This window comes from Ovis canadensis, chromosome 6 (genome assembly GCF_042477335.2).
Source record: "Ovis canadensis isolate MfBH-ARS-UI-01 breed Bighorn chromosome 6, ARS-UI_OviCan_v2, whole genome shotgun sequence".
Taxonomy (NCBI): Eukaryota; Metazoa; Chordata; class Mammalia; order Artiodactyla; family Bovidae; genus Ovis; species Ovis canadensis.
Window position 1 is genome coordinate 120030607 of NC_091250.1, and position 19832 is coordinate 120050438.

Consider the following 19832-nt stretch of genomic DNA (forward strand, 5'->3'; position numbering starts at 1 on the left):
AGCTCGAATGTTTTCTAGGTCCACCATGCACCTCCCTAGCTCACTCACATCACCAGGAGAAACCAGCACTTAGCAATATGCAGTTAGACTGTGTTACACCGAGGGCTCCGTCTCTAAAGTGAGACTCTTTCCCTTCCCCTACATCTGTAGTGTTTCTCTGGAGATGGCCATGTGGCATGCAGAATAGGGACAAAGCACAGAGGCTTCCCTGGTGACTCAGCCTGCGATGCAGGAGACCTGGGTTCAATCCCTGGGTCAGGAAGATCCACTGGAGAAGGAAATGGCGACCCACTCCAGTATTCTTGCCTGGAGAATCCCATGGGCAGAGGAGCCTGGCAGGATACAGTCCATGGGGTCACAAACAGTCAACCATGACTGGGCGACTAACACTTTCACAGAGGCTTTGAGTGTGAGTAAGCAGCTTAGGCTTCAGTTCTCTCGGCCTTGTAATTTAAAGCACTTACACTTAATCACACAAAATCACACTATGTTACCCAGAACTATTTGTTAAAGCCAGTTTCTGATGTGTTTTGTGAGAACTCTACAATAACCTGTCAAAGTGCTTAGGAAACCAGAACACTCTAGTAAATTCAACACAGTCTAGATTCCCTAAAAATAAATTAACATTGTCACTAAAGTACATGGGGGTTTTTGATGTGCATTTAGAGAAGACAGATAAAGCTAGTAACAGGATCCAAAGATGGTCAGGAGTACAGAGATCATCCAACCAGATGGTACCCAAAGGGATCACACCATTTCTTTAATATTGTTGAAGGCAAGCTCATGAATGTTTGAATTTAGAAGCAAAGAGCTGCTTCCTGGGCTAGAGTGTTGACCCTGTTAAGTGCTACTGGATCATTTGTGGTTTCCAATATGGTTACTGTTGTTTCAAAGTTTCACCTACTAAGGAGAGAAAGGGAAAAGGAACCAACAGTCAGCACATGCCTGGTACCTGTTGGGGGTTTTGGAACATTCTCCTATAAAGGAAAAGAAAGAAAGAAAGTGAAGTCGCTCAGTCGTGTCTGACTCTTTGCGACCCCATGGACTGTAGCCCATCAGGCTCCTCCATCCACAGGATTTTCCAGGCAAGAATACTGGAGTGGGTTGCCATTTCCTTCTCCAGGGGATTTTCCTGACCCAGGGCTCGAACCCAAGTCTCCCGCACTGCAGCCAGACTCTTTACCATCTGAGCTACCAGGGAAGCCCTCCTATAAAGGAGGTGGGTTTATAAGTGAGCCAGGAAGTGAAATCAACACCTTAGGCAAACACTGGTGTGCTACGGGGGAGGGAGGCACTGCCCGTTTAAAAGCAGGCAGAGAAGGTCTTGGGGTGAAGGTGGCTTGGGAGAAAGTTCTTAAGCAGGACAAATGAGGCAGGAACGCTGGGGAGCTAGAGGCATACAAGGATACCAGGGAGGCTAGAGTGGAGTGAGAAGGGAGACAGGGAGGAGAGGGAGAGGTCAGCTCCTGACATGTGGGGCCGTGCAGGGCAGGATAAGGACTCTGGCTTTTACGCTGCATGAAATGAGTGGAGAAACGAATTGATGTCACACAGTCTCTTTTGTCAAGTCTAATGTGCTGGTGGTTATGAAATGCAGTTATTTTAGATCCCATGCAGAGAGAAAAATCACTGCCAATTAAATTAGAAGATCTCAGTTTTAGAGATGTTAAAATGTGACTAAATCTGCATCTTAAAAATGAATGGGATATACGTTCCCTCTGGAGCAGGGAGGGGGTCAAGATGGCAGAATAGGAAGACCCTGAGCTCACCTCCTCCCACGGGCACGTCAAAATTACAACTATTCACAGAGCAACTATTGATGAGAATGACCTGAAGAGCAGCAGAAAAAAAATCTACAACCAACGGTATAAAGATGAATGGGAAGTTCCTGTACAGCACATGGAGCTCAGCTGTGATGACCTAGAGGGGTGAAGTGGGGAGGGGGGTGGGAGGCTCAAAGGGAGGAGATATATGAATACCTATATGGCTGATTCACATTATCGTACAGCAGAAACTAAGACAGCATTGTGATGCAGTTATATTCCAATTGGAAAAACACCAGATCAAAGAAAAAGAAGAAACCACAATGAGAAGGGTCAAAAGGATCGGGCCAGCATATAGTCAAGTACCGTAATTACACGTGGAGAACCCCCAAACGGAGGATAATTACTATTGCCTTGGTTCTCCCCACACAGTGAGGGGTCCAAAGCTCCCCAGCCCAGGGGTTTTGTACTATGAAGAGGAACTCTAAGAACGTTTGGCTTTGAAGATCTGCAGGGCTTATATTCGGGAGAGCCAAATGATCATTGGAAACAGAGATCCATCCTCAAAGGCTGCACACAAAATCTCATGAGGTCCAGGAACCAGGGCAGAAGTAGTCATTTGAAAGAACCCTGGGTCAGATCCACCTGTTGATATTAGAGAGCCTCCCAGAGGGGCAGGAGGCAACCAGAGCTCCATCTGGGGACAGAAGCACTGGCAGCAGCCATTTGGGGGAGCTCTTTCTACCTCGAAAGTTGTGAAGAATCTGTCTGCAATGCGGGAGACCCAGGTCGGGAAGATCCCCTGGAGAAGGAAATGGCAACTCACTCCAGTATTCTTGCCTGGAGAATCCCACGGATGGAGGAGCCCGGTAAGCTACAGTCCATGGGGTCACAGAGAGTCAGACACGACTGAGCAACTAACACTTTCTACCACGAGGACACATGCTGGGAAGCACCCTTTCTGAATCCCCACTCTGGCTCATTAGCACAGGGGTCCAGCCTCGCCCACCAGCCTGTCAGCACCAGTACTAGGGCACCTCAGGTGAAGCAGCTAGCCAGGCAAGGACACAAGCCCACCCACCAGCAGGCCAACTGCCTTAGGACCCATAGAGCCTCCAGCTGGCCCAGGACCTGACCCTGCCCACCAACCGGTGGTCCCATACTAGCCCCAAGACCAGCCTCACTCACCAGTAGTCTTAGTAATATTTTTTGGATATGTCTTCTCAGGGGGCTTCCCAGGTGGGTCAGTGTTAAAGAATCTACCTCCCAACCAGGAGATTTGGGTTGGGACGATCCCCTGGAGGAGGAAATGGCAACCCACTCTAGTATACTTGCTTGGAAAATTCCACAGACAGAGGAGCCTGGGATATTATGGTCTGTGGGGTCGCAAAGAATCAGACATGACTCAGCATGACCACCCACTCATGTCTCCTCAGGCAAAGGAAACAAAAGCAAAAATGAGCAAATGGGACTAAATGAAACTAAAAAGATTTTGCACACTGAAGGAAACTATCAACAAAATGGAAAGGCTGCCCACTGAATGGGAGATATTTGCAAATGATGCACCCCACAGCAACAATTACCTTGGGCCCACCTGCACAATCAGGATAATCTCCCCTTTTCAAGATTCTTAACTTACTTCCCATCTGCAAAGTCCCTTTGCCACATAAGGTAACATTCACAGCTTTTGGGAATTAGGATGAGGACATCTTTGAGGGGATGTCAGGCATCTTTTGGCCTAACCCAGCAGGCTGGGGAGAAGCCCACGCACCTGCGTTAGAATGGATCACACTTTGAGGACCACTAGGTTAGGGGTGGCGGCCGAGAGGAGCAACCCCACGTTCAAGGAGTGGCGGCTATATGGGAGCAGGAGGGCCAAGAGGAGCTACTCCACATTCAAGGTCAGGAGGGGGTGACCTCATCCAAGGTAAGGAGCAGTGGCTGCGCTTTGCTGGAGCAGCCATGAAGAGATACCCACATCCAATGTAACAGAAACTCAAGTAAGATGGAGAGGGCATCAGAGGGCAGACACACTGAAACCATAATCACAGAAAATTAGCCAATCTGGTCACGTGGACCACAGCCTTGCCTAACTCAATGAAGCTAAGACATGCCATGTGAGGCCACCCAAGATGGACAGGTCATGGTGGAGAGGTCTGACAGAATGTGGTCCACTGGAGAAGGGAATGGCAAACCACTTCAGTATTCTTGCCTTGAGAACCCCATGAACAGTATGAAAAGGCAAAATGATAGGATACTGAAAGAGGAACTCCCCAGGTCAGTAGGTGCCCAATATGCTACTGGAGATCAGTGGAGAAATAACTCCAGAAGGAATGAAGGGATGGAGCCAAAGCAAAAACAATGCCCAGCTGTGGATGTGACTGGTGATAGAAGCAAGGTCTGATGCTATAAAGAGCAATATTGCATAGGAACCTGGAATGTCAGGTCCATGAATCAAGGCAAATTGGAAGTGGTCAAACAGGAGATGGCAAGGGTGAACGCCGACATTCTAGGAATCAGCGAATGAAAATGGATTGGAATGGGTGAATTTAACTCAGATGACCATTATATCTACTACTGTGGGCAGGAATCCCTTAGAAGAAATGGAGTAGCCATCATGGTCAACAAAAGAGTCCGAAATGCAATACTTGGATACAATCTCAAAAGTGACAGAATGATCTCTATTCGTTTCCAAGGCAAACCATTCAATATCACAGTAATCCAAGCCTATGCCCCAACCAGTATCACTGAAGAAGCTGAAGTTGAATGGTTCTATGAAGACCTACAAGACCTTTTTGAACTAACACTCCAAAAAAGATGTCCTTTTCATTATAGGGGACTGGAATGCAAAAGCTGGAAGTCAAGAAACACCTGGAGTAACAGGCGAATTTGGCCTTGGAATACAGAATGAAGCAGGGCAAAGGCTAATAGAGTTTTGCTAAGAGAACACACTGGTCATAGCAAACACTCTCTTCCAACAACACAAGAGAAGACTCTACACATGGACATCACCAGATGGTCAACACTGAAATCAGATTGATTATATTCTTTGCAGCCAAAGATGGAGAAGCTCTATACAGTCATCAAAAACAAGACCGGGAGCTGACTGTGGCTCAGATCATGAACTCCTTATTGCCAAATTCAGACTTAAATTGAAGAAAGTAGGGAAAACCACTAGACCATTCAGGTATGACCTAAATCAAATCCCTTATGATTATACAGTGGAAGTGAGAAATAGGGACTAGATCTGATAGAGTACCTTATGAACTATGGACGGAGGTTTGTGACATTGTACAGGAGACAGGGATCAAGACCATCCCCATGGAAAAGAAATGCAAAAAAAGCAAAATGGCTGTCTGGGGAGGCTTTACAAATAGCTGTGAAAAGAAGAGAAGCAAAAAGCAAAGGAGAAAAGGAAAGATATAAGCATCTGAATGCAGAGTTCCAAAGAATAGCAAGGAGAGATAAGAAAGCCTTCCTCAGTGATCAATCCAAAGAAATAGAGGAAAACAACAGAATGAGAAAGACTAGAGATCTCTTCAAGAAAATTAGAGATACCAAGGGAACATTTCATACAATGGAGAAGGAAATGGCAGCTCACTCCAGTTCTTGCTTGGAGAATCCCAGGGACAGGGGAGCCTGGTGGGCTGCTGTTTATGGGGTGGCACAGAGTCGGACATGACTGAAGTGACTTAGCAGCAGCAAGGGAACATTTCATGCAAAGATGGGCTCGATAAAGGACAGAAATGGTATGGACCTATGAGAAGCAGAAGATATTAAGAAGAGATGGCATGAACACACAGAACTGTACAAAAAAGATCTTCACGACCAAGATAATCAAGATGGTGTGATCACTCACCTAGAGCCAGACATCCTGGAATGCGAAGTCAAGTGGGCCTTAGAAAGCATCACTACGAATAAAACTAGTGGAGGTGATGGAATTCCAGTTGAGCTATTTCAAATCCTGAAAGATGATGCTGTGAAAGTGCTGCACTCAATATGCCAGCAAATTTGGAAAACTCAACAGTGGCCACAGGACTGGAAAAGGTCAGTTTTCATTCCAATCCCAAAGAAAGGCAATGCCAAAGAATGCTCAAGTTCAGTTCAGTCACTCAGTCGTGTCCGACTCTTTGCGACCCCATGAAACACAGCATGCCAGGCCTCCCTGTTCATCAACTATCACACAATTGTACTCATCTCACATGCTAGTAAAGTAACGCTCAAAATTCTCCAAGCCAGGCTTCAGCAATACATGAACCGTGAACTTCTAGATGTTCCAGCTGGTTTTAGAAAAGGCAGAGGAACCAGAGATCAAATTGCCAACATCTGCTGGATCATCAAAAAAGCAAGAGAGTTCCAAAAAAACATCTATTTCTGCTTTATTGACTATGCCAAAGTCTTTGACTGTGTGGATCACAATAAACTGTGGAAAATTCTGAGAGATGGGAATACCAGACCACCTGACCTGCCTCTTGAGAAACCTATATATGCAGGTCAGGAAGCAACAGTTAGAGGACTGGACATGGAACAACAGACTGGTTCCAAATAGGAAAAGGAGTACGTCAAGGCTGTATATTGTCATCCTGCTTATTTAACTTGTATGCAGAGTACATCATGAGAAATGCTGGGCTGGATGAAGCACAAGCTGGAATCAAGATTGCTGGCAGAAATATCAATAACCTCAGATATGCAGATGACACCACGCTTATGGAAGAAAGTGAAGAGGAACTAAAAAGCCTCTTGATGAAAGTGAAAGTGGAGAGTAAGAAAGTTGGCTTAAAGCTCAACATTCAGAAAACAAAGATCATGGCCTCTGGTCCCATCACTTCATGGGAAATAGATGGAGAAACAGTGGAAACAGTGTCAGACTTTATTTTTTTGGTCTCCAAAATCACTGCAGATGGTGATTGCAGCCATGAAATTAAAAGACGCTTAGTCCTTGGAAGGAAAGTTAAGGCTCAGTCCATTCTGAAGGAAATCAACCCTGGGATTTCTTTGGAAGGAACGATGCTGAAGCTGAAGCTCCAGTACTTTGGATACCTCATGCGAAGAGTTGACTCACTGGAAAAGACTCTGATGCTGAGAGAGATTGGGGGCAGGAGGAGAAGGGGATGACCCAGGATGAGATGGCTGGATGGCATCACGGACTCAATGGATGTGAGTCTGAGTGAACTCTGGGAGATGGTGATGGACAGGGAGGCCTGGCGTGCTGCGATTCATGGGGTCACAAAGAGTCGGACACGACTGAGCGGCTGAACTGAACTGAGACAGTATATTAAAAAGCAGAGATATTACTTTGCCAACAAAGGTCTGTCTAGTCGAGGCTACGGTTTTTTCAGTGGTCATGTATGGATGTGAGAGTTGGAGTGTGAAGAAAGCTGAGTGCCAAAGAATTGAAGCTTTTGAACTGTGGTGCTGGAGAAGACTCTTGAGAGGCCTTGGCCTGCAAGGAGATCCAATCAGTTCATCCTAAAGGAGATCACTCCTGGGTGTTCATTGGAAGGACTGATGCTGAGGCTGAAACTCCAAAACTTTGGCCATCTCATGCGAAGAGTTGACTCATTGGAAAAGACCCTGATGCTGGGAAAAGACCCTGATGCTGGGAAAAGACCCTGATTGGGGGCAGGAAGAGAAGGGGACGACCGAGGATGAGGTGGCTGGATGGCATCACCGACTTGATGCACACGAGTTTGGGTGAACTCCGGGAGTTGGTGATGGACAGGGAGGCCTGGTGTGCTTCTATTCATGGGGTTGCATAGAGTCAGACACAACTGAACTGAACTGAACTGATCCTATATCCTATTCCAATTGTGTAACTAACAAAATCCACAATATTTAACAATTTCCCTGAGCAATGAGGTATGAAATCACCAAGACCTTTTACCTAGAAAATAGGTGGAAAATGAATTTTATAGTCTGGGTATGTGTTTGATTTTCCATGAAGAGTTTTGTCAGTCCTTTTCTTCTCATGACTAAATATTCATCAGAAAGTTCATCTCTCATTTTCATCATCAACAAGGAAATATGGAAAGTGGGAGAGAATATGGATCCCTAAATATCTATAGTAATTTAAGGCAATTAGACAATCAATCAGTAAATTAATTTTGACATACACATTTTGAGAAAGCAGTCTTGGGTCATACTTATTTAATCAGTTGATGAGGTCATTAACCCTCCTGTTTGCTTCTTGAATGCAAAACTCCTCTCAAAGTACTTCTGCATAAGCACAGGGAAATTCACATATGTGCATATGCTCACAAAGTAAATGAATAAAAAACAAAACCCAGAATCTAGGTACTGTCTGATATCTGCTTAAAATAAAAGATTCATAACTGGAGGTTTTTGGATGAATCATGAGACTTTGCCTAATAATTTATCAGAACTGAAATTCTGGATTTTTTTCAATATCAATGTTATAAAGTGATTAAACAGATATAGTTCAAAGGGTCTTAGCCTGCATTTGCCTGTGTTGTCTTGCAGCAACCATGTAGGGTATTTTGATCCATATTTTTCACATGAAAGCTGTGAGTCAGAGAAATTCAATAAGTTGTACAAAGTCACAGAGTTGTGGAAGGTCAGCTAAGTGGCTAAAGTCACTCAGGCCATTAATGCCATGGTTGTTTAGTCGCTAAGTCACATCCAACTCTTTTGTGACCCCACGGACTGTAGCCTGCCAGGCTCCTCTGTCCATGGAACTCTCCAGGCAAGAATACTGGAGTGGGTTGCCATTTCCTTCTTCAGGGGATCTTCCTGACCCAGGGACGGAACCTGCATCTCCTGTGTTGGCAGGCGGATTCTTTACCACTGAACCACCAGGGAAGCCCATTAATGGGGTTGTGTGCATGCGTGCCAAGTCGCTTCAGCCATGTCTGACTCTTTGAGACCCTATGGATCATAGCCCGCCAAGTTCCTCTGTCTCTAGGCAAGAATACTGGAGTGAGTTGCTATGCCCTTCTCCAGGGAATCTTCCCGACACAGGGATCGAAGCCACTTCTCTAGCACCTCCTGCACTGGCAGGTGGATTCTCTATCACTGAGCCACCAGGGGAGCTCATTAATGGGGCTGCTGCTGCTGCTGCCGCTGCTGCTGCTAAGTCGCTTCAGTCGTGTCCGACTCTGTGCAACCCCACAGACAGCAGCCCACTAGGCTCCTCTGTCTCTGGGATTCTCCAGGCAAGAATACTGGAGTGGGGTGCCGTTGCCTTCTCCAATGCATGAAAGTGAAAAGCAAAAGTGAAGTTGCTCAGTTGTGCCAACTCTTAGCGACCTCATGGACTGCAGCCTACCAGGCTCCTCTGTCCATGGGACTTTCCAGGCAAGAGTACTGGAGTGGGGTGCCATTGGGCTACTCTGCTTCAAATGCAGGCATTCAGCTTCCAAGGTTAGAAGACTGTCTGCAAACCACAATTGTCTCTAAAAGGCCTGACCCCCTCAACTTGGGAAGCCAACATCAGAGGCACTTTAGATTCATCTGGTGAGCTTTCCAAACCGCTGAGGCCCAGGTTTCCCCCTGCTTCCCCAGAGATGGCAAATGATATGGCCTGGGATCCGGGATTGGTATGATCTGGAGGAATTCAGCTTCATGAACATCCCCTGGTGATCCTGTGCTAATTTCCAAAGCTGCATATTATCCCAGGAAATGCAGCAAAGTTTTCTTGAGTATTTGCTATGTCCCAACTAGTGGGTTTTGAATAAGGAAGTGAAATACGAAAATCAGGGCTACTGCCCTTTAGGACGTACCAGCCACATATGCAGGAGACGACGACTGGTCATAGGACAACAGCTGATGGCAGACTGAAATTAACTAGCAGGTCTAATAAACCAGACAGGCAGGCACCTAGACCTGTGCCCACCCACAGGGAAAGGCCCTGTGTTTGCACGGTGCTTCCATTTACTTTTTGGTAGTTTGGACAGCTCACCTTATTTTCTTTAGAAAATTTCTATCAGATACATACACATACATACATACACGGAGGGTTTTTTGTAGCTAACCGAACACTCAGTGGAAAAAGACGTGGTGTTTCTCATAACAAGCACCTAGGAGTGGGCAGTCCAGGGCTGGGACAGTCCGGCTCTCTGCCCCACCCTCCTTCATCTTGTCTCTAAGTCAAAGGAAGGCCAGCGGTCCTCCAGTCCTCCCGTAACTGCTTTGGGCAGGAAGAACAGGAAATGCTAAAGAGGAAGATGTTTCTTAGCAACACGTGACCTTTGTATTAGTGAACAGAAGCTCCCTGCAGGTATCGCACCTTGTCTCATAGGCTAGAACTCCGTCAACGAGGCCACTTCTAGAAACTGGGATATTGCGTACGTTGGTTTTGCAGCCTCTAGCATGCAGGAAAGCAAGAAAGAAGGGAAATGGGGGCATTTCCACGTGTCATATTTGAAAATCTGACAGTTTTAATTTTTTTAAAAATAAAATTGATGTATATTAGCTTCCTATGGCTGTTATAACACAGCACCACAAACTCTGTGGCTTCAAACAAATTTAGTACCTTACAGTTCTGGAGGTGAGTCTGGAATGAAAGGAACAGGACTGTTTTCCTTCTGGAGGCTCTGGGGTAGGGGTGAAATCTGTTCCTTGCCTTTTCCAGCTCCTTGAGGGTGCTCCCATTCCTTGGCTGATGCCCACATCCTTCTAGCCTCTGCCCAGGACATCACATCTCCTCTGACTCTGACCTTCTTCTTTCCCACTTAAAAGGACCCTTGTGATTACACTGGCCACTCAGATAATTCAGAATAAACTTCATGTCCCCAAATCCTTAATTTAATTGCATCTGCAAGGTCCCCTTTGCCCTGTTAGGTAGCATATTCACAGGTTCTGGGGATTAGGATGTGGGGGCATTATTCTGCCTACCACACATATTGTTGTTCAGTCGCTCAGTCGTGTCTGACTCTTTGCGACCGCACGGACTGCAGCATAGCAGGCTTCCCCATCCTTTACTATCTGGAGTTTGCTCAAACTCATGTCCATTGAGTCGGTGATGCCATCCAACCATCTCATGGTCTGTTGCCCTCTTCTGCCTTCAATCCGTTCCAAAGTCAGGGTCTTTTCCAATGAGTCAGTTCTTCGCATCAGGTGGCCAATGTATGGTTTTAATAATGAAACAGACTTTCACTGAATAGGAGTCCCCTGTGTCCAGCCCCTGCCACCCCTACCTCAGTCCACTCCCTTAGTAATTTACTTCTGTTGTTCTAAAGAACAGGTTCTGGGCGTCATCTCCTGACCTCCTACACTGGGAGAGGAGAGGTCTGCTCTCCTCTCCTCTTCCCATCCCAGCCCACCCGGCCGGCCGTTGTGAAAGGCTGGCAAACCAGAATCTTGGTAAAACACTCAGCACAGGCACTTGGGGATGCTCAGTGAAAGAAATGCCTCATTATCCTTCAAAAGTTAATGAAAAACACAGACTCTAGACCCAGTGTTACAAAATGCCGCACCTGCTTTTCCTGCTCTAGGAGATCCTGGAAGAGTTTCCACTGCTGGCTCCGGAAGCGGTCCGACTTCTCCAGCTGCCGAGTCGAGTTCTCCTGGGCCTCCTGCCTCAGGTATTCGCACTCTGCCTGGGAGAGGTCGGTCACACGGGGGAGCGTCTGCAGGAACAGGATGTCCGCGAACTTCCGGAACGTTTCCATGGTGCTGCAGTACAGCTCCTGAAGCCGAGAGCCACAAGACGTCGTTACAAGTCATGGTCTCACCCTGGGCAGGGCCAAGGTCTCCCCACAAGACACAGAGGCAATCCAGCGAAGGGAACTGTCGAATCACACACGTGTGTGCAAATGCGCATGCACACAAACACACACAGTCTTGGGAAATACCGGCTGCCCTCCAGCCCTCTCGCCTGCACCCAGTCAAGCCCCAGACCTGCCCCCCTGACCCAGTGAGCCCTTACTCACCGGCATCTCCTCTAAACCTCCATCCAGATTATTTTCACAGCCTGTCCCTGGTCTCCCTGCTTCCCTCCATCCTCCACATTTAGGTGAGTTATTTGTAGAAGCACAGCCCTTTCATTTCCAGTTCAAAAATACCGTGGAGGGCTTCTCTTTCCATTGCAATCAGAATTACCTAGCAGGGCTTTAAGGCAGTCCTGACTCATTACTCACCATTCTGCTCCTTGATCCCACCTTCCCCATTCCATTCTCTCTCTAAAAATGTATCTTTTTAATTGTGAAAAATAAAAGCATATAGATAATAATATAGTAAACATTCTGAATCCACCATTCAGTTTTCTCCCCCACCAGATTAAAAACACTAAAACTTGCAGGTTAAGTTGTAACCCTTTAATTTCCCTCTGTAATTCTTTTCCCCTCCCGCCTAGTCTCCTCAGAATCAGCCATCCCCATGAATCCAGCATCTGTGTCTCCAATTTAGATGTTTATACTTTCACTATATGTGATGTCCACAAACGTGGCTTTTGGTATGCCTGTTAATTCACATAAATGACATCTCATTGCATGTTTCATTATGCAGATACTTTGCAAGCCTCTACACTTTGCCCCACCTCCAGGCACTTGCACATCTGAAATGAACTCCTCTTCATCCTGCAAAACCTCTACAAAAAAATCCCTTCTCTGTGAAGCCTTGCCTGGGCCACTCAGACTAACAAGGGCATTTCTGACCCTGGGCTCCTGCAGCTCTTTGGTTAGCCCCACCAGGGCATCAAAACTACAGTTCATCTGTCAGTCCTCCTGGACCACAACTGCCTGAGAGTGGCTGCATCATACTCTGTACCTACGTCTCACATCCTCCCAGACCACCCACCTGACTGCAGTTTCTGAATGCATCACACACCAACAGGAGGCAGAAGGCCCATTCCCGCTTCTCCATCTAGGAACTCCCTACATGTGCTCCAAATTCTATCTGAGGTCTCCTCTTCTGAGAGGCTTTTTGTGGCCATTAGTTGTTTATCCTTTTCGTGGACTAGACTGTGAGGTTTCTCAAGAACAAAGTCTTATTACTTTAGCATCCATAGCACCTAGAAGAGTACCTGGCAAATATCAGGTAACAATATTTAAATTGTTAATAATTATGAATTCTTACTGTGTGCCAGAGTGTCATAAACACATTTCTTGCATAATATCATTCATTCAATAGTCCAATGTAGATGTTCTATTATAATTACCATTGTTTTATAGACAAGAAAAATAAGACCCAAAGAGAAGTAGCTGGACATTTGTAGAGGGTAGATTCTGACTACTGGACTATTGGCCTCATGCTCTTAACTTGTATGGTATGAGGATATTTGATTTTTTCTTTTTTTTGGAAAAAAATTCTTAGCATCTCATCTGGTGTACCTAGCTCATACTTGGTGGGCTCAATGAATATAAGTTAAATTTAACTCTGTTAATTAAACCCAATGACCGTGCGTGCATGCTTAGTCGTGTCTGACTCTGTGACCCCATGGACTGTAGCCCCCAGGTTTCTCTGTCCATGAGATTATCCAGGCAAGAATACTGGAGTGGGTTGCCATTTCCCCCTCCAGAGGATCTTTCTGATCCAGGGATTGGACCTGAGTCTCCAGCATCCCCTGCATTTGCAGGTGGATTCTTTACCACTGAGACACCTGGGAATCCCAAACTCAGTGCCTACCATGGTCGAAAAAGCCCATGGCCAAACTGAACTTTGTTTGGAATAAAGTGTCCATAACAGGGGCATAAGGGATCCACATCCTTTTAGAAGACTTAGAGATCCTACTTCTGATAGTGGCCAGGCAGGTAATTTGAAACAGTTTTTCCCGCTGAGAATGAATGTTTTTAAAAAGCTGGACAAAATGTTTATTAAACCATCATAAAAGTCCCAAAGAGCTAACAAGGAAGTATAGCGTGTAGGGTCCAAGGTCTAGGAGAAGATGGCATCAGAGAAGTGTGCCCAGCTTTTGGGCTGCATTTATATACAGGGTGTAGGTCAATCCAAGGGACATTCCTGCGCAGCTGATGGACCCTGGACAGCCTCCGGTAGTTGAAGGCACAGAGAGTGGAGCTCATGGCTCACCGTGAGTTGAGGCCTGGGTAAATCATTCCATGCCAAGGATTGGGAACCCAAAAGCTGCAATACAGAAACATGAGTGAAATGGAAGGAAATTAGATCTGACAGGTCTAAACGCATGGCAACCTGGAGTCCGTTCATGTGGGTGGCCCAGTGTATCTCAAGTTTAGGCCTTGAATGAAGGGGACTCTAGATCACTCGAGACCCAGTCATCTGGCAGAAGCAAAGGAAAAAAATCTTCTTTGGAAATATTTTTATAAACAATGTACAAATCTGAGATAAGGCAAACAGTGAAAAATCCATGAGTGCACAGACAGCGCAAAAGGAGACGAGAATACAAGGAGAGTACACGAGGAGACAAGACCATGTCCAAAGAGCTACACAGACAATAGACACGAAACCCACAGGCTGGGGAGCACAGTACACAGACTTCAGAGCTGATGCTCACTATGCTTCTGATTTTAAAAGCCACTCTTAAACCTTAAAGCAAAGACCTGGAGATGACAAAAAGTAATGCTATTTAGTTGTTTCTTTTTTTAAAATTAGAACTTCTAGAACTGAAGAACACTGTCCAATAATAGGAACCCAATGCAAAGGTTTCATTGCAGTTTAGATGCAGCTGAAGAGAGAAGACGTACAGGAAGACAGATCAGGAGAAAAGCTAGGACAAAGTAAAGAGAGGCTAAAGGATAGAAAATATGCAGGAGAAGATGAAGGCTGAAAGATACCGTAAGAAAGTCCCACATGTTTAACTAGAGTCCCTGAAGGAAGGAAGGCAGAGTTCAGACAGAAGTCATATTTGAAGTGACAGTGGGTGAGAAATCTCTCAAAACTGATGAAACACATTTACAGATGAGGAAACTGAGGCTTCATCTGTACATGTGAAAGGGAGGTTAAATAAATTGTGTTAGTTCACCCATAGGACCCCGGTGGCCAGGCTTCACCACACATGATCTAACCATGATGCTCTTAGATGAATTTTTCTAACAATGAATGAATGAGACTATAAATAGCACCTAATAAACACAGGGTCACATTAATAGTAGATAAAACAGTCTTTAGGGAAAAAATGCTCCTCTAGAGAGAAAGGGGAGCAGTTCATAATATCAAAAGGTTTAATTTGCCAGAAAGATGCAAAGTTTCTAAATTTCTATGCACTTAAGGGAAAAAAATGATGGTGTCAGTCACTCAGCTCTGTCTGACTCTTTGTGACTCCAAGGACTATAGCCCACTGGGCTCCTCTGTCCATGGAATTCTCCAGGCAAGAACACTGGAGTGGGTTGCCATTCCCTTCTCCAGGGGATCTTCCCAACCCAGGGATTGAACCCAGGTCTCCCACACTGCAGGCAGATTCTTTACTGTCTGAACCAGGCATTATCCAAATCAATACAATTTGCCACATTAATAAAGCAGAAAAGTATAATGTTAATTATGGGAATAAATGAAGAAAAAAGTATTTCACAAATTGTAGTTTCCATGCAGAAGAAACACTCTTAGCAAAATAGGAAATGGAAGGAAGCTTCCTTAATCTGAAAAAATCTATAGCAAACATTTCACCTGAGGGTAGAAACTACAAAGCAATATTAAGGAAAATTAATAAGACAAATAAAGACAGGGATACACTGTTTGTAGACTGGAAGATTTGATATTGTAGAGACGTTCATCCTCACCAACTGGATCTATAAATTCAAAATGCTAATCAAATTGGCTATGTCAGTAACTTTGCAGAATATAGATTGAAGCTGCACATAACTCTTGGATCCAACAATCCTGCTCCTAAGCCCAGGAGAAATAGGTGCATGTGTGTACCAAACAGCATCCACAAGAAAGTTCTTGTCAGCAGAATGTGTGACAGTCTAAAATAAGAAGCTACACAAATGTCCGTCAACAGTAGGATGGATAAATGGTGGTGTATTTATACAGTGAAACACTATAGACGAGTGAGGAAGAATGAATATTGCCGCACACGACAATACAGAGAAATCTCACAAGGCACAAAGCTTGTCTCACCATACAAAGTTGAGCGATGCAAACCTAACATGCTATACAATCCCATTCCCATAAAAGCAAAGACCGAATTTCCATGTAAGCCAGGATCTGGCTCCTGTGAGCAGGGAGGAGACTGGGACAGGGAGGAGGTATGGGGAGTGTTCAGGGATCCTGGCCAAGATCTCTTCCTCAATCGGGACAGAGGTTACACAGATGTGTTTTTAATTATCATTCACTAACCTGTAAGTTTATGTGTTATCCATTTATTTGTATCTGTTACATTTTACAATAAAAATGGTTTAATAATACAGGAGTGACTTACATTTTCTTCCAGCTCCTGGAAATCCCAATTTCCTGCCAGGCAGGAGACAGATTTTGAACATTTGATTCTCCTACCTTGGAATCTATCATCCCGTAGCAGTGGCTGTGGACACTAAGACATACCTTTTTCTTTTTGGTTCATGATTGTCAAACTACAAAAATATGCTGTTTGTAAATTCAAGAACTAAAATCACTGCAGATGGTGACTGCAACCATGAAATTAAAAGACACATAGAAAAGCTATGACCAACCTAGACAGCATATTAAAAAGCAGAGACATTACTTTGCCAACAAAGGTTCATCTAGTCAAGGCTACGGTTTTTCCAGTAGTCATGTATGGATGTGAGAGTTGGACTATAAAGAAAGCTGAGTGCTGTAGAATTGATGCTTTTGAACTGTGGTATTGGAAAAGACTCTTGAGAGTCCCTTAGACTGCAAGGAGATCTAACCAGTCCATCCTAAAGGCTATCAGTCCTGAATATTCATTGGAAAGACTGATGTTGAAGTGAAACTGAATATTCATTGGAAAGACTGATGTTGAAGCTGAAACTCCAATACTTTGGCCACCTAATGTGAAGAACTGACTCATTGGAAAAGACCCTGATGCTGGGAAAGACTGAAGGTGGGAGAAGGGGATGACAGAGGGTGAGATGGCTGGATGGCATCACTGACTTGATGGACATGAGTTTGAGTAAGCTCTAAGAGTTGTTGATGGACAGGGAAGCCTGGCGTGCTGCAGTCCACAGGGTCACAAAGAATAGGATGTGACTGAGCGACTGAACTGAACTGAAATTCAAGAAAGGTGAACTTTGTAAAAGATACATGGTTCACTAGTCGAGGCTCTTTCTAATTAAAAAAAACTCCCCAAACGTGCCGGATCCTGTCTGCTCCCTCGACAGAGACACATCGGCATCATTGTCACATGCTCTGACAGGTCACAAAACATAGCACTTCCACTTTACACTGAGATGTTACGTTTGGGAGATGCTGATTTATTCTGTGCCTGAAACAGAACTGGAATTAATCTGTTCTTCTCTCTCAGCATGTTTGAGGGGTCGGATGCCAGGGGTGGGGCGGACCTTGGTGCCTCAGCCTTTTGCACTTTTCCTCAAACACAAGCACAGGGGACCCAAGCTAGGGCAGCAGTTCCCTTGGACTCCTCTGTCACTTGGCTTTCACTTCTGCTCCCTGACCCAGGGGAGCAGTGCCCTTCCAAGACATTTTTCAGAGGAAGTTCTGGGGCGGGGCAAGGACACATATTCTGGAGCTCATGGAAGGGAGTCTCAATTTTCTGATCTGCAAAAGGGATACGACGCAAAGTCCACCCGCGAAGGCAGCACCTGCCTTGAGGACTGATGATCAGGATTACGGACTTCCTAGATGGCGCTGTGGTAAAGAATTTGCCTGGCAATGCAGGAGATGCAGGAGACTTCAGTTCAATCCTTGGATTGGGAAGATCCCCTGGAGGAGGGCATGGCGACCCGCTCTAGTATTCTTGCCTGAAAAAATTCCATGGACGGGGAGCCTGGCAGGCTTGTCCATGGGGTCACAAAGAGTCAGACACGACAGAGCAACTAAACACACACACACACACACAGCACAGGGCAAGCACTTCATAAATGCTGGCTGTTATCGTTGCAGAGGCTGGGAAAGGTAGTGTGGCTCTCACAAAGGCTGCCTATGGCTATTTTCCTTCCAGGAACTGAACATTTTGGAGAAAAGGCAGTTTGGTTCCATTTGTCTGCAGGGTCAGGTGAAGGGAGGTAAGGAAGGGGACCCTTCCCAGTAGAGGCAGAAGAAAGCCTGGTGGAGCAGTGTGGGGTGAGCTACAGATTTGGGGAAACAGAGGAGCAGTAGCGGGTCACCCCAACAGGGTGGGGTGGGGGGGTGGACTGGGGCAGGCAGGGGCTCAGTGCCTCATGAAGGAGGAGTCAAGACCCAGCAGTCTGGACCAGCAAAGCATGAATGTGACCAGGTCCGAAGATGTCCTGATCACGGTGGGTGGTGACTGAGTGAATAAAACATCCTTCCAGGATCCCACAGGCATGGCCCGGCTCTCTGCCGAGTTTCGGTTCATCACAGGAACTGGAAATGTTCCCCGGCAGGGACGGTACCCTGCGTGTTCTAAGACACACAGTTGCCTGCTTCAGAGTGGGGTGTGCCCAGGATCCTGGGATAGAACAGTGCAAGGTCACAGGTCAAGACACAGGTCAAGTTGGGTCTCTTAAAAACGGGAAGTAGGTGGGATCAAGGGTCAAGAGCCTGGGCACCACATGCATTGGGCCACTCACCAGCAGTGTGACCAGGGGTCACTCTCTTCCTCTCTGGGGCTTCACCCTATCTGCACCCAGAAGACAGGAGATGCCGGAGACACGTGCGTGGAAGGGCACACTGGGTCCAGATCTTTCTCTCTCCCAGAGCCATGCCCTTTGCCACATAGCCTTGACATATTTTCCCCAGGAGAGTGGGAAGCACCTCCTCCACTTTTTAACTTTGGGTCAGTCACATGACTTGCGTTGGCCAACAGAATGAGGTGGAAGCCAAGTGGGCTAGTTTGGAGGCTAGTTCTCTGCCATTGCTAGGAGAACATCTCCAGGCCAGCCGCTGGTCCCAGGAGGAGAGGAGAGACAGGAAAGCATGGTCAGGTTGTGTCAGTCATTCCTAGATCAGCCAACTATTGGCACACACACAGACCCTGGGGATACATCACTGTCATTTTCGGCCACTGGGTTTTGGGGTGTCTCATTGCACAGCATGACTGCAGTCATAATTATGTGATTCCATACCAGATGGAAGCGGCCCTAAAGGTGAAAGCTCTGGTGTAAAGGTGTCTAATTCTCATGGGTTCATGAGAACCAGCATGCATGGGTTCATCCTGCAAATATCTCTTGAGCACCTACTGTTGGCCACGGCCTCTGGGTGAATGAGGCTGACATGGACCATGACTTTAGGGAGCACAGCCCAGGCTGGGGGCAGGCATCACAAAGGAACTCATGGTACACTATGGCAAGTGTGATGGAGGAGAGGCTGGGAGCCCTAGGGACAGACCAGGGGATCTAATTGATCTGGAAGGGCTCCCCAAGGAAGTGATGTGTAAGCTGAGACAAGAATGAGAACAAGCCAAACTGAGAGGCTGGAGGAAACAGTATTTAAGCAGCAGAAGAGCATGTGCCAAGGCACTGTGGCAGGAAGCAGAAGGTCACCGTCGGGGAGCTGAGGGATATCTGAGGTTGGCTGAAGGGCAGGGAGCAAAGGACATGACTCCAGAGAGGTGGTGAGTGGGACTTGTCATGTGGGCCTTGTGGGCTAGGTCAGGCGGTCTTATGGCCCCAGCAGGGTGGGCCTCATGGACCAGACAAGGTTGGCTTTTGGGTATTATGTCACATGGGTCTTATGAGTCAGGCCATGTGAGCACTTCATGGAGCAGGCTGGGTGGTCATCACGGCCAGGTTAAGGATGCTGGATTTCATCCTGAGAGCTATGGGTAGCATTCCAGGGTATTAAGTGGGTTCTTTCATATGGTCAACCTACAAAGAAGGTAGCTAAGAATTCCTAGATCATAGGGGTAAAGTGGTACCACTTCACCAGTGACCAGGCCTCATGGCTGGTACACGGCTGCGTCAGGCCCACAGCCTGACCTGGGTGCCTCTCATCTTACCTGCACTTTTGTGCTTCTTTGCAGGGAAATGAGCTGACTGTGAAAATTACTAAAAGGAGAGGACAGGTATAATTGAGTACTACGTGGCAACCTGAGGGCATGGGCACGTTTTACTATATTTA

The 19832-nt window shown here is 46.2% G+C and overlaps 1 protein-coding gene across 6 annotated transcripts in view; it reads right to left on the reverse strand.

Moving 5' to 3' along the window:
* The window catches only part of EVC (EvC ciliary complex subunit 1), a 93821-nt gene that overhangs the window by 23652 nt on the left and 50337 nt on the right, over positions 1 to 19832 (reverse strand). For 4 of the 6 annotated variants that reach the window (XM_069593229.1, XM_069593228.1, XM_069593227.1 and 1 more), the window contains exon 12: positions 11198 to 11410. In XM_069593229.1, coding sequence (XP_069449330.1) covers positions 11198 to 11410 — 213 coding nt within the window. Of the gene's footprint in view, positions 1 to 7895; positions 10828 to 11197; positions 11411 to 19832 lie in introns of those variants that run through there. The other 2 variants (XM_069593230.1, XM_069593231.1) reach the window with 2 other exon arrangements.